The 15,073-nt window shown below is 43.7% G+C and overlaps 1 protein-coding gene across 6 annotated transcripts in view; it reads right to left on the bottom strand.

Annotated features, from left to right (window-relative positions):
- The window catches only part of WWP1 (WW domain containing E3 ubiquitin protein ligase 1), a 398,863-nt gene that overhangs the window by 75,696 nt on the left and 308,094 nt on the right, over positions 1 to 15,073 (bottom strand). For all 6 annotated transcript variants that reach the window (XM_029591608.1, XM_029591609.1, XM_029591605.1 and 3 more), the window contains 2 exons: positions 14,049 to 14,182; positions 13,824 to 13,964 (listed from right to left, as the gene is read on the bottom strand). In XM_029591608.1, coding sequence (XP_029447468.1) covers positions 13,824 to 13,964; positions 14,049 to 14,182 — 275 coding nt within the window. The remainder of the gene's footprint in view (positions 1 to 13,823; positions 13,965 to 14,048; positions 14,183 to 15,073) is intronic.

The following is a 15,073-nucleotide window of genomic DNA, read 5'->3' as shown; positions in this document are numbered from 1 at the left end:
TGGGATTCTGGATTAATTCAGTTTTTTTTCGTTCAAGGTGTATGAATTCTGTTTTTTCTATATTAATTACTAGTTCCATTTGGCACAGCAGTTGTTTAATTATATCTAGGTACAACATTGCTAGGTTCAACGTTTTTTCAATTGTTTCTTCTACTGGTAAAATTAGCTGGATGTTGTCCGCATATATGTAATGTATGATACCTAGACCTGCCAAGAGGTGGCATAGGGGCAGCATGTAAATATTAAATAGAGTTGCCGAGAGTGCTGATCCCTGGGGGACTCCGGTTTTTAGCTCGATTTTGTCTGATATAGTGTTTTTTATCTGTACCTGAAAAAATCTATTGCTTAGGTAGGACCTGAACCATTCAATTGTTTTGTTTTGTAGTCCTATTTCTTCAAGCCTGTTTAGTAGTATGTTATGATTTACTGGGTCAAATGCTGCTGATAGGTCTAATAATATCATGATGTAGTGTTTCCCACTGTCAAACCCACGTAGTACATTGTCTGTTAGAGTGATAAGTAATGTTTCGGTACTATAGTGTTTCCTAAAGCCGTGTTGTGAGGGGTAAGGTATGCCGTTGTTGTCTAGGTGTTCAGCTAGCTGTTTTTGTATCTTTTTTCTATTAATTTAGCGAGCATGGGTAGGTTTGAAACAGGTCTATAGTTACTCAAGATGTTTGGGTCGCTGTTTTTTTTCTTCAGTAACGGTTTAATTATTGCACCTTTAAGAGAGTCTGGCATAAGGCCTTCACTAAGTGATAGGTTAATTATTTTTGCTATAGTGGGGGAGGTTATGTCAGCTAGTTTTTTTATATCCATGGTGGGAATGGTGTCAATTTTATGAGGGGCGGGGTTCAAGTTTTTTTATCATGGATTCCACTTCGATCTGGGATACTTCGTCAAATTTGGACCATGGTATTACATCTCTTTTGTGCATCTTAATTTCTTGCTTTGTCGATATTGGTATCTTAGCTTTGAGGTTAGTTATTTTATCAGAGAAATAATGTGCAATTTCATTGCATTTATTCTCTTGTGGGGCATGGGGTTCTTCTGTTTTATCCGTAGTCAAATTCTTTACTATGTTAAATAGAGTTCTGGGGTTATTTGTAAATTTTTCAATTTTTGAGCTAAAGAGTTGTTTTTTTGCGTCGAGAATTACTTTCTTATAATAGGCTAGATGTTTCCTGAATTTGGTTAAACTTTCCTCTGATTTGTCTTTTTTCCGCTTTTTTTCTTTTTTCCTCAGATTTTGTTTGACTTCCTTTATTCTCTCATTAAATCATGGGTTTTTTTGCCTAGGTTCTTGTATTTTCATTGTTTTTAAGGGGTTAATGTCATCAGCTAATTTACTCATGTTCGTCAACCATTCTGTGGTCGCGGAAACACAGTCTTTGTGGTCAGAGTGTATTAGTGTTTCTTCTAGTTTAATCTTTAAGGTTTCGATATTAAATGGTGGACGGTACTTAAACTCTAGCAGTGGTCCCAGAACGGATCCCTGGGGCACTCTACTAAATCACCTCTCTCCATTGGAAAGTTTACCATTTAGACCTACTCTGTTTTCTATCTTTCAACCAGTTCCCAATCCACAAAATGACACTGCCCCCTACACCATGACTTTTTAATTTTCTAAGAAGTCGCTCGTGAGGGACTTTTCACATGCTTTCTGGAAATCCAAATACACTATATCAACTGGCTCATCTTTACCTTTGGCTAGAAATCAATTTTCTGCCAGTGAGAAACACTAAAAATAAAATTTTTTAATTACCTTATGGTAGGCTTACAATGGGCCCTCCGTAACTTACAAAAAAATTGGCTGCAATCAAATCATACACACTCTTCTGAGCTTTGACAGACTTAATATTTGCTGTTTTAAGCAACTCCCCTTTCTTGGGCAATGGGTAAGCAGACAGAGCAAATACAGGTCTTCCCCGTTTAGCCTGGAGTTCCCCATGTTAAGTCACTGAACCATCTTGCGAATGGCTTTTTCCCCAATGTAGTCCTTGATACAGTTTCACCCTTGCCAGAAAGGGAAATTTTGTTGAGTCCAGGAAGAGTCTTCCTCATCTTTTATCTGGAAGTGTAAATACAACAGACATCTCCACATCTAGCCTGGCAGATGACATACAGGCCGGTGCGATTATAGAGCTTGGAGGTCATGGACTCTTATCAAGACAGAATCTCCATGAGTCTGAAGGAGGCATATGAAAGGAAACTGGTGGCCCCAAAGGAGATGGCCCCACAGTGAGTCTGCCATTGGGGGTATTCTGCTCCATAACATAGGGGATTTACCACAACTGGCTGTATCTATATTTATGGCACATGTTTAATCCCAGGAGCTTCAAATACTTTCCCTGCTGTTCTGTTAAGTCAGGTGTAGTGCCTTAGTTAAATCCATGGTCAGCTATAGTCGCTCTAGAAGCATCTATATGTGTGGACATGGGTGGTAATATTTCTAAAGACCATCAGACTAAACTGCAGGAGCCCAATGTTTCTATATTGGAATCACTAGAGAAACGTTTTCTACATTACAAAATATGAATGTGTCTATTAATGATAACAAAGCCTTGAGATACAAGGTTGAGAGTTTTGAGGAGTGTAACAGAAAACAATTTAAGATTTCAAAGTTTTCTCTGTCTTCTCAGATATCTCCTATTGGATGTTTAAAAATATTTTTAACACCATGAAGAACTATTTCTGGGGCAGAAAAAATTCATTCCTCCAATATCTGTATGGCCACAGAGGTAAAGAGGAGGCAGTAACTAACTATGTGACAGGAGAGACTAGCTATCTCATGGGGTGCAGCTTTTCCTTTGCTTCCATTTAACTGCCTTATTAGACAATAGGGAGACATCTCACATTTAAGGTCCTTTCTGGACAGTAAGAAGATGCGACTGCAGTGGCTAGTCTTTCTCTGGAGAATTATATGGGCCAGATTTGGGTGTAGAGCAGAGTTGCTTACCTGTAACAGGTGTTCTCCCAGTTCAGCAGGATGTTAGTCCTCACATATGGGTGACATCATCAGATGGAGCCCTGTCACGGAATACTTTTGTCAAAGTTTCTAGAACTTTGACTGGCATACTGAGCATGCCCAGCATGCCACTAACCCTGTGGCCACCAGGGGTCCCCCTTCAGTCTCGTTTATAGCAAAATTACAAGCGTAAAATAAAAGAACAAAACGTTATCAAACCCAACTCCACGGGGTGGCGGATGGGTTTCGTGAGGACTAACATCCTGCTGTCCTGGAAGAACACCTGTTACAGGTAAGCAACTCTGCTTTCTCCCAGGACAAGCAAGATGGTAGTCCTCACACATGGGTGAATAGCAAGCTACAGGCTGAGTCATACGAATGAGGCCAAGCAGCATTCAACATGTGCAACAGGCACAACTGGGGTGCTGTTGGCAAGGATGAGGCAGCTTGAAATTCACAGCAGGTTGAGGTAGGATGAGTTGGATTTCTACACTGGGAATAAATTCCTTAGGAATTTATTCCCAGATGGCAAGGACAGAGTCTTGTCATCCAGCCTTGTTTAGACAATAGTGAGCTGCGAAGGTGTGGAGAGAGCTCCATGTCGCAGCCCTGCAGATGTCGGCAATCAGTACTGAACGGTTGTGTGCTACTGACGTTGCCATTGCCCTGACTGAGTGCGCTTTCACACCCCTGAAGTGGAAGGCCTGCTTGTTGGTAGCAGAATTCAGTACAATCTGCCAACCAGTTGGAGAGTTTGCTTGTCCACTGCAACTCCAAGTTTGTTTTTATCAAAAGAAACAAAGAGTTGGGTGGACTTCCTGTGGGTAGTAGTGCGGTCTAAATAAAATACTAGCGCACGCTTACAGTCCAAGGTGTGTAGAGAGCTCGCTCACCTGGATGAGTGTGAGGCCTTGGAAAGAAAGTGGGCAAGACTATGGACTGATTTAAGAGAAAGTCTGTTACCAACTTAGAAAGGAATTTAGGGTGAGTTCGGAGAACCACCCGGTCATGGAAGAATCTTGTGTAAGGTGAGTAGGTCACAAGGGCCTGTAACTCACTTACCCTGCGAGCAGATGGGATTGCTACTAGGAAAATTACTTTCCATGTAAGATATCGGAGTTCGCAGGAGTGCAGTGGCTCAAAAGGAGAACGCATGAGCCGTGCAAGTACCATGTTGAGATCCCATGCCACAACTCCTGGTTGTAGAGGTGGCTTAAGCTGTATTAAGCCTCTCATAAATCTACTCACCAGGGGTTGAGCCGTTATGGGCGCATCCCCTACTCCATGATGGTAAGCAGAGATGGCACTGAGGTGTACTCCTATGGAGGAAGTCTGTAGTCTAGATTCCGAGAGGTGCCAGAGATAATCTAAGAATGCTGGTGTGGTGCAAGAAAAGGGGTTAATGTCCTTTTGTGTGCACCACCCTGTAAACCTTTTCCATTTAGAGCAGTAAGATTTCCGCGTGGAAGGCTTATGTGAAGCTACAAGGACTTGAGATACACTAGTAGAAAGGTTGAGGGGTTGTAGTATCAACCTTTCAACATCCAGGCCGTCAGAGATAGGGTCTGGAGGGTCGGATGGCATAACTTGCTGTGATTCTGTGTTATGAGGTTGGGCATTGTGTCCAGGCGAATGGGTTCCTGGACAGAGAGGTCGAGAAGTATGGGAAACCAGACTTGGCGTGGCCAATACGGGGCTATGAGAATCATTAAGCCTTGGTCCTGTTGTAGCTTCACGAGAGTCTTGCTGATTAGTGGAATCAGAGGGTACGCGTACAGCAGGCCTGTGTTCCAGGGGCGGGCGAAGGCATCCATGGTTGATGCTCTTCGGTCCCCGTGTAGGGAGCAGTAGTGTTCCAATTTGCGGTTCTGTTTGGTCGCAAAGAGGTCGATGGTCAGTTGACCTCGTTGGTGGAAGATTCTGCTCGCAACAGAGGGATCCAGAGACCACTCGTGGGGCTGGAAACTTCGGCTGAGGCGGTCCGCTACTGCATTCTGTGTGCCTGCCATATAAGTGGCTCGCAGTTGTATTGAGTGCGACAGGACCCAGGCCCAAATCTGCACTGCCTCTTGGCAAAGCAGATAAAACCCTGTGCCCCCCTGTTTGTTCAGGTACCACAGGCTGAGGGGGGATATGATAGAGGTCTTTAAGATCATAAGAGGTCTTGAACAAGTAGATGTGAATCTGTTATTTACACTTTCAAATAATAGAAGGACTAGGGGACATTCCATTAAGTTAGCAAGTAGCACATTTGAGACTAATCGGAGAAAATTATTTCCACTCAACGCACAATAAAGCTCTGGAATTTGTTGCCAGAGGATGTGGTTAGTGAAGTTAGTGGAGCAGGGTTCAAAAAAGGTTTGGATAAGTTCTTGGAGGAGAAGTCCACTAATGGCTATTAATCAAATTTACTTAGGGAATAGCCACTGCTATTAATTGCATCAGTAGCATGGGATCTTCTTAGTGTTTGGGTAATTGCCAAGTTCTTGTGGCCTGGTTTGGCCTCTGCTGGAAACAGGATGCTGGGCTTGATGGACCCTTGGTCTGACCCAGCATGGCAATTTCTTATGTTTTTATGATTGTCTGTTTGAATCAAGACTATCTTGTTGGATAGGCAGTCCCTGAATGCATAAAGGGCGTACTGCATCGCCCGAAGCTCCAGGAAGTTGATCTGACAAATCGCTTCAGTTTTTGTCCAAGTCCCTTGGGTTTGGAGGCCTTCGACATGGGCTCCCCAACCTAGGCTGGAGGTGTCCGTGGTTAAGGTCACTTAAGGAACTGGTTGCTGGAAGGGTAGACCTGTTTCTAAGTTGGCCTTGTGCGTCCACCAAGTAAGGGACAAAGTTGACTGGTTATGTGGACAAGGGACGTAAGCGGCTGAGTGACTTAATGCCATTGAGACTTTAAAGTCCATTGTGTCAGTCTCATGGCTAAGCATGCCATTGGGGTGACATGGACTGTTGATGCCATGTGGCCAAGCAACTTGAGAAGTTAGCGAGCCAAGGCTGTTTTTTTGAGTGCGTATAGAGCTGGCGAAGCTGGACAGCGTGGTTGCACGGTCGTTGGGTAAGAACCCTTTGGTTACTGTGGTGTCTAGGTCTGCTCCTATAAAGGAGAGATGGAGAGACGGTGTCAAGTGGGATTTCGGGTAGTTGATCAGAAATCCCAGTGAGTGCAGGAGCTGTATAATGAGATCAAGAGAGTCGAGGGCCCCTTGTCTGGACTGGCTTTTTATGAGCCAGTCGTCCAGATATGGAAAGACGTGTATGCCCTTGTAGCGTAAATGTGCAGCCACTACTGCCAGGCACTTCATGAACACTCGAGGCGCCGAATGGCAATACTCTGTATTGATAGTACCTGTGATCCACCATGAATCGCAGGTACTTGCGATGAGGAGAGAAGACTGCAATATGGGCATATGCGTCCTGAATGTCCAGAGAGCAGAGCCAATCCCTTTGATGTAGCAGAGGTAGCATGGTGCCCAGGGACACCATCCTGAACTGTTCCTTGCAAAGAAACATGTTTAAAGCACAGAGGTCCAGAATAAGCCGGAGGCCGCCGGTCTTTTTGGAATTAGGAAATCCCTGGAGTAGAATCATTTCCCCTGCTGGGTCAAGGGAACCGGTTGTTCGGCCCTGGCATACAGAAGGGTTGAGAGTTCTGACTCAAGAAGTGTTGTGTGATCATCCCGGCTCCATGGTAGACTGGGTGGGGAGTCCAGGGGTATAGTTGAAAAACTTAAGTGGTAGCCATGGGTTATGATGGACAGTATCCACTGTCCATGGTAATTGGGTGCCAATTGGTTGCAAAGTGGCAAAGGCAGCCTCCCACTGGGATCAAGGGGAAATGGCTGCTGCTCTCTGGAAAGGAGTCAAAATCCAGTCGTAGGACCAGCTTGTGGAGCTGGCTGCGCTCTAGGTGTCCTTGCTTGGCATGCATGTCCTCTCTGAGGGGCTCGAGCTGGTCGAGCACGGGACGCGGAAGGATAATAACTACGCGGTCTATAAAATTGTTTCCTGGTGACCCTGAGCAGAGCCCTGCGGGCTATGGAGGGTGCCTCTGAGGGGACAGTTGAAAGTTGACGCAGGGTCTCGTGATAGTCTTTCAACTGGGCCACTGCGTCTTGGATCATATCCCCAAATAGGTTTTCTCCTGTACAGGGGAGATCTGCAAGTTTGTCCTGCACCTCTGGGCGAAAGTCTGAGGCGTTGAGCAAAGCTCAACACCTAGCACTAATGCCCACTGCTGAGACTCTGGATGCCATCTCAAAAGAGTCATAAGCAGTTCTGACCTCGTGTTTACCTGCTTCCAATCCTTTTTGTAGGATGGAGGTCAAGGTCTCTTGCTGTTGTTGTCGTACGGTCTCTGCAAATTCCTGGATTTGTTTCCAGAGATTTCTGTTAAATTGGGTCATGTATAACTGATATGCTATTCGCTCTATGAACATGGACCCTTGAAAGACTCTATCTCCTAATGCATCAAATGCCTTCTGTTCCTTACCAGGAGGAGCAGAGGAGTGTGGCTGATTCCACCACTAAAGAATGGTGGGGCAGCTGGCTCCTCTGAAAGCTTGGGGCTTGTTGAACCAGGTACATAGCACCTGTCTTTCGTTTGACTGGGGGTACACTACCTGAGTGGTCCTACAAGCGGTGCTAGAGGTCAAGCAGTACTTCATGTACTGGTATTGCCATTACCTGTTTTGGAGCATCTACAAATTGTAAGACCTCCATCATCTTGTGGCAAGCGCCTTCCTCTGTCAATGGAAATGGGATAGTTTCAGACATCTCTTTGACAAAGCTGGCAAAGGAGAGGTCTTCAGGAGATCGACGCCTTTTCTGGGGGTGAAGGCTCTGAGAGCAATTCCGAGGATGAGGAATGGTCCGAGGATGCATCCTCCCATGGATCATAGGGGTTTTTTCCTCATCTGTTTGTAATTCCGAGGGAGGAAGGATACCAGAGCCTAGAGGGCGAGAAGGCATCGTTGGATATCGAGGTGGCATCGATAGTTGTGGCACCGGCATCGAAGGCGTCGGTGACGGCCTCGAGAGCACGAAGCGGATGAGGTACACTTAGGCACAGATAGCCCCGATGGCCCTGGAACGGGCTCTGGGATCGGTGGATCCCATGCCAGGATCGGGCCGGAAGTCCCTTCCTTCCTCTGAGGAACCCGGTATGGGAATTGGGACCTGCGGAGGCCTCAACGGTCGTCTCGATGCCAGCATGTCCGATGGCACGGGTTGAGTCGGCAGGGCACCGATGAGGGTGTCTAGGTGCTCGAGGAGTGGTGCGAACACTGTGGTATGGGGGCTGGCGCCAGTGGCGACAAAGCCCCGAAGGGCATTGAGCACTGCCTCTTGGACCATTTTGTCCAATTCCTCCCTGAAGGCTAGCATTGATAGCACTGCGCCTGGAGTAGGAGGCAGGCTAGGCGTTACTGGACGCTCTACAGCGATCTGTGGAGGCTCCATACCCGGCACCAATATTGGTGGGGAACGCCTCGGGGTCCTGGGTCCAGAGGAATATGGGGGCTCCTTTCCCCGGGCCCTCTTTGCAGGCGGCTCTATGGGAATCGATGCCACTGCGATATCGGTGCAGGCACCAGGCAGGGATGCACGTCTGTGCCGGTGACAGTGTTTCCCCTCGGTCCTTCTCCAGCACTGAGGACAATGATGCCGATGCCTTCTAGGGTGTCGGTGACAGATGGTCACCTGCTCCATGATGTTCCAGGTGAGGCGTCTCCGAGGTTGATGGACCCTGTCTGGTCGGAGCCACTTGAGCTGGAATCATTGGTGCAGAGCATTTCGACGCAAACAAATGCTCCATCTTGTCCAGTCGAGTGCGCCAGCCTTTAGGGGTCATTTGTGCGCAACTGGGGCATCGACGGACGTCGTGCGAGGGGCCTAAGCACAAAATACAAACATTATGCGGGTCCGTTATGGACATGGTCCTCGGACCCTCGGGGCATTTCCTAAACCCGGCTGCCATGCCGAAAAAATGGCGGGCGCGCAGTCAGTGACCGCCAGGCACAGAGGTGGTAAGCCACCGGGAATAGACCGCAAAGTACGGGAAAATACTTGCCGAGCGGAGGGAACGGAGCGCAATGGGGAACCTCGGTGAGGGATTTTTTAAGAAGTTAAACTTCAAATATTTCCATGAGGGAAGTTGTGAGAAATTTCTCAGAGCTTTTAAACCACGAGGCAACTACTGCGTGGAAAAAAGAGAGACCGAAGGGGGATCCCTGGTGTCCACAGGGTTAGTGGTATGCTGGGCATGCTCAGTGTGCCAGTCAAAGTTCTAGAAACTTTGACAAAAGTATTCCGTGACAGGGCTCCATCTGATGATGTCACCCATATGTGAGGACTACCATCCTGCTTGTCCTGGGAGAAGTTATATTTACAGTGAGGACAATATTCAGATGCATTTAGCCAGACAGCTCACAAGTTACTCGGCTAAATGTCAACTTTGCAATATTTCCCCCGCTTATCTGTCTAAATTTTAGACAGCTAACTCATCAGTCTAAAATGTAGCCAGATAACAGAGGTGTTCTAGGTCTATTTCTGGGAAAAGCTAAGAGATGATTTTTACTAAAACTAGCTAAGGGAGTTATTTACTAAAGCTTTTTTCCCATTCTGTGTTTATGGGGAAAATGCTTAGAAAATCAGTCCCTAAGTTAGCTGGATATCTTTAGTCCTGCCTCAGAGCAGTTTTCAAGTTATCTGGTCTTGTGTGGCCAGATACTCTGCCATTTAAAGCAGATATCTTCAAAAGATATCCGGTTGAATGGCACGCTTCTGTTTTCAAATAAGTTTGATCGCTGGACTCCCAACCCTCCACCATAAACTTAACACCTCTGCTGCCCGATCCCTATCAGGCCCCTCCTCCAAAGGCAAAAAGTAAAGACATTCTCGGAATCATCTCTCCCCGGTAAATAAAATACAAGTCATGGCCTCCTCCCCCCCCCCCCCACCCAGCCCTAAACATTCCACCCACCTAGTACCTGAATGGACCCATTAGCAGCATGCTGTGATCCCAGGCCCTTTCAGCACTGCTCTGCAGCATTTCTAGAAGCATAAGCTATCAGTGTAACTGTCCATTCGCTGCTGGAAAGTTATGCAGACAGTTTACGCTTCCAGCCCTGCTGCCAGAGAGACACTGGAAGTGCCCGGGATCGCAGCATACTACAATCCCAAAGTTGCTAAAGGGAGCCCAATCAGGTACTGGGTGGGTAGCATGAGTCTGCCAAATGTTTTATTCTATTTACCGGGAAGGGAGGGCTGGCACCAAGAATCTCTTTACTTATTTCCTTCAGAAGGGTCTGGGGGACTTGGCCAATAGAGATGTTAAAAAAAATTTGGGAGCCACAGGGAATGCGAATCAGGTCAGGAGACCTGAGATCAAACAAACAAATAAACAAAAAAAAACCAGAAGAATGCCACTTAACTGGATATATTTTGAAGATATCCAGTTACTTGGCAGGTTATTCGGCTACACAAAGCCAGATAACTTTAAACTTAACTGGCTATATTCAAAAACCAGGGATATTCAGCGGAACATTTATCCCGCTGAATATCTGGGACAAGTTATCCGGCTAACTTTAGCCAGATATCTTGTCCACTGGCCGTCTTATTAAATATTACCCCCAATGTATGCCTATATATAAATTTAAAACTTGACTGATGTTTTCTATATCATTTTTTTTCTTTTCCTCTTGGATTCCTTCAAGTTCCTCCTTGTGGGCTATTTAGGAGTAATTTTTTTTAACAGTCAACTTAAAATAAGCAGTAAAAAGGTGCATAATTTACATAAATTTTCAAAGGAGACTTACAGTCATAGGTTTGCCTTGAAAATTATCCTACCAGATTTCCCCACATTTAATTGTTTGCTATTATGTGTATGTAAAATGTACACACATACTTTTGAAAATCCATATGTTTGCATTTAACTCCACCTTCAGTAATGCCTCTACTCTGTCTGAGTAAATTTATGCCTGTAAGTTTACCTGCATATCAGGTGGGCAATTTTGTAAAAGTAATTGGAGTGTAAAATTTTGTTTTTCCTGTGGAAATGCTTTGAAAAACTGCCCTCTTAAAACAGATTATATGAAGTTTTTTTCTTATTTTTGTCCTTAATCAACGCTGATTTATTGAATATACTGAATTATATTTGTAAATGCTTCTGAAAAACTTAACACACAAATGCAAAAGAGTCCTTTTATAGGAGATACTTTAAATATATCTAATTCTTAGTGGAACGTAGGATTCGGTGCAAGAGGTAACAGTGGTGGGCCGCTCAGTAACAGTGATCAAAGTGCAATCACATTTGACTTAACGACTGGGAGGAAACTAAATAAATCTACATCTCTAGCATTAAATTTTCAAAAGAGAGACTTTGAGGAAAATAGAAAAAACTGAAAGGTGCTACTACAAAGGTTAAGAATTTTCATCAGGCATGGTCATAGTTTAAAAATACCATCTTTGAAGCCCAGTCCGGATGTATTCCACACATTGAAAAAAGTGGAAGGAAGGCCAAACAACTGTTGGCATGGTTAAAAGGTGAAGTGAAAGACTATTTCAGCCAAAAGAATGTATTTCAAAAACTGGAAAAAGGATCCATCTGAGGAAAACAGGAAAAAGCAAAAAATAAAGGCAGGTTCAAAAAGAATTTGAAAAGATGCTATTTGTAGAGCAAAAACTCATAATAAAATCTTTTAAAAATATAAGCCTGTAAGAGAGTCAGTTGGATAGTTAGATGATCGAGGGGGTTAAAGGGACACTTAGGGAAGATAATGCCATTGTGGAAAGACCAAATGAATTCTTTGATTTGATGAAAAGGATGTTGGGGAGATATCTGTGCTGGAAACTGTTTTCCATGGTAATGATGCAGAACTAATTCAAATCACTGTGAAGATGGAACATGTAATAAGGCAGTTTGACAAAATAGTAGCAAATCGCCCAGACCAAATAGTATACACCCCAGAGTTCTGAAAGAACTAGAAAATGAAATTGCAGATCTATTACTGGTAATTTGTAACCTATTGTTGGGATCATCCATTGTGCCTGAAGAATGAAGGGTGGCCAATGTAACTTTGATCTTTAAAAAGGGTGATCCAGGAAACTATGGTCTGTGAGTCTGACTTCACTGCCAGAAAAAACAGTAGAAACTTTTCAAAAGAACAAATTCACAGAACATATAGAAAGACATGGATTTACACAAAGAAATCTTGCCTCAACAATCTGCTACATTTTTTGAAGGGGTTAATAAACATGTAGATAATGGTAAGCCCATATATGTAGTATTTGGAGTTTAAGAAGGCATTTGACAAAGTGCTCATGAGAGACTCCTGAGTAAACTAAAAAGACAGAGGATAGGGGGCAATGTCCTACAGCGAACTGCAAACTGGTTAAAACTGGAGTGGAGGAGTAGCCTAGTGGTTAGAGCAGTGGGCTATGAACCAGGAGACCAGGGTTTGAGTCCTGCTGTCGCTCCTTGTGACCTTGGGCAAGTCACATTACCCTCCAATCTCTGATCGAATGTTGGTATATAAAAAAATTAAAATAAATAAATAAAAGTTAGAAAGCAGAGAATAGAACTAAATGGTCAGTTTTCTCAGTGGAGAAGGATAAAGGGAATGCCTCAGGGATCTTTCCTGGGATCAGAACTTTTAATACATTTATAAATGAGCTGGAAAGGGGAACAATGAGCGAAGTGATCAAATTTGTAGACAATACAAAATTGTAGGAGGATAGAAACATAGAAATGACGGCAGAAGAAGACCAAATGGCCCATCCAGTCTGCCCAGCAAGCTTTCACACTTTTTTTTTCTCATACTTATCTGTTAACTCTTGGCCCTTATTAGTAACTTTTTGGTTCTAGTTACCTTCCACCCCCGCCACTGATGAAGAGAGCAGTGCTGGAACTGCATCTAAGTGAAGTATCTAGCTTCATTGGTTAGGGATAGTAAGTGCTGCAATAAGCAAGCTACTCTCACGCTTATTTGTTTACCCATCTTGTGAAACTGGAAGATGGAATGTAAATGGCAGATGAAATTTAATGTGGACAAGTGCAAAGTGATGCATATGGGGAAAAGTAACCCACACTGTAGTTACACAATATTAGGTTCCATACTAGGAAAGGAACTGAGCGTCATAGTGGCCAATACTTTGAAATCCTTGGTACAGCATGCAGTGACAGTCAAAAAAGCAGGAAGGGAATGGAGTAAAATGGTGAATGTCATCATGCCTTCATATCACAATATGGTGAGGCCGCACTTAGAGTAATTATGAAATTCTGGTCACTGCATCCCAAAGGTATATTAATAAAGGTACAGAGAAGGGCGACCAAAATGACAGAAGGGGTGGAACGGCTGCCCTACAAGGAAAGTCTAAAGAGGTTGGGACTGTTCAGCTTGGAGAAGAGACAGCTGAGGGGGGATACGATAGAGATCTCTAAAATCATGAGTGGAAAAGAACAGATAAATGTAAATCAGTTGTTTACTCTTTCAAAAAAATACAAAGACTAGGAGGCACTCCATGAAGTTAGTAAGGAGCACATTCAAAATAAATCGTAGAAAATTATTTTTCATTCAAAGCACAATTAAGTTTGGGTTTAAAAAAAAAGTTTGGACAAGTTCCTGGAGAGGAAATCAGAAAACTATTAACCAAGTAGACTTAAGAAATAGCCCCTACTTATTACTGCGAGATAGCAACATGGGATCTATTTACTATTTGGGATCTTGCCAGATACTTCTGACCTGGATTGGCCACTGTTGGAAACAGGATATTGGGCTTGACAGCCCCTTGGTCTGACCCAGTACGGCAAGTTCTTATTTTCTTATAAATTGTACACATTTCCCTACCCGATATATTCTTCCTTGTTCTCCTCAGTTACCAGAATATTTGAGCCTTCTAATTTCAAATCATGTGATGTAACTTTCCCCAAGATTTCCATGTCAACAGCAAAGTACATCTCTAAACCACATTCTTCAATGTTGTTGTCCCTAGAAAAAGTAAACAGATTTTTTAAAAAACTCACATAAAAGAAAAAAAAGGTTTACTGAAACAAAGAAAAGTACAAGGCAAACCTGATCCAGATGAGAGAATTATAAAATTCAGGATCGATGGATTCCAAATCTTTAATGGTAAGTTTCTTGCTCAACATGCGCTTGTAGAATGGCAGAGAGAAGCCAGTGTCAATAAATTTGCCATGAAACAATGCCTGTTAGGAACAATAACTATAATTATGGTTTTGTTGAAGAAAATAAAATGCCCTATCCTAAGGTTGAGTATCATCAGACCTATACATTACTGAATACAGCAGAACATTCTAAAAGATGTAATATACATTTAAGTCAGTATGCTGATTACTGTAGGGATCAATACCATAAAACTATAGAAATTCATTTTTCCCACAGCACTTGGAGTTAATCAGTGCTTCATAATAGTAACAATACTCTGGGTAGCCAGCATTTACTTTACAGGAAAAATACATCTTCTGTGTACTATTAAACATTTTGAAAATACAAATGGCAAACAGGATTCATGCACTATTAATAAAAATATAGAGCAGTACTACAAAAATGTTTCTGTATTAAGATGATTTTAACTATAAAATGAAATATTTCATTTTCTTTGTACTTTTTATCTTATTGCTCAAAAGATGCTAGTCTCTACAAGGCCCGTTTTTAAATGTGCAACCGCTTAGGGCATCAGGCCAGTGGCCCCTTCTCCCTCAGCAGCACTGTTTTCCAGCATCATCTGTAAGGCAACAACCAGCAGCCAATCAAGTGAGGCAAATCAGCCATGCAGATGTGGAGCATGGCACCTGCGGAAGAAAGCAGAAGGCTCATATAAAAGATGAAGCCTCTTCCAAAACTGCCTTGCTGCATGCTGTTGAATCCTGGAAGCCACCATAAACACCTACTGCTGCCCTGTCCCAGAAGCTGCCCTGTACTGCCATCGCCTCCCAGCTTAAGTCTGCAAGCCTGCACTCCACTATCCACTAAAAAAAAAAGCCAGGCAGAGGTTGGGATAGGAAAGCTGCTTCTGAGCTGAGGTTGAGGGGAAGGAGGGAGCATGGGAAGCAACTACTACTGCTGAACAAGGGTGG

This window comes from Rhinatrema bivittatum, chromosome 2, assembly GCF_901001135.1.
Source record: "Rhinatrema bivittatum chromosome 2, aRhiBiv1.1, whole genome shotgun sequence".
Lineage (NCBI taxonomy): Eukaryota > Metazoa > Chordata > Amphibia > Gymnophiona > Rhinatrematidae > Rhinatrema > Rhinatrema bivittatum.
This window is presented reverse-complemented; position numbering and strand designations above follow the sequence as displayed.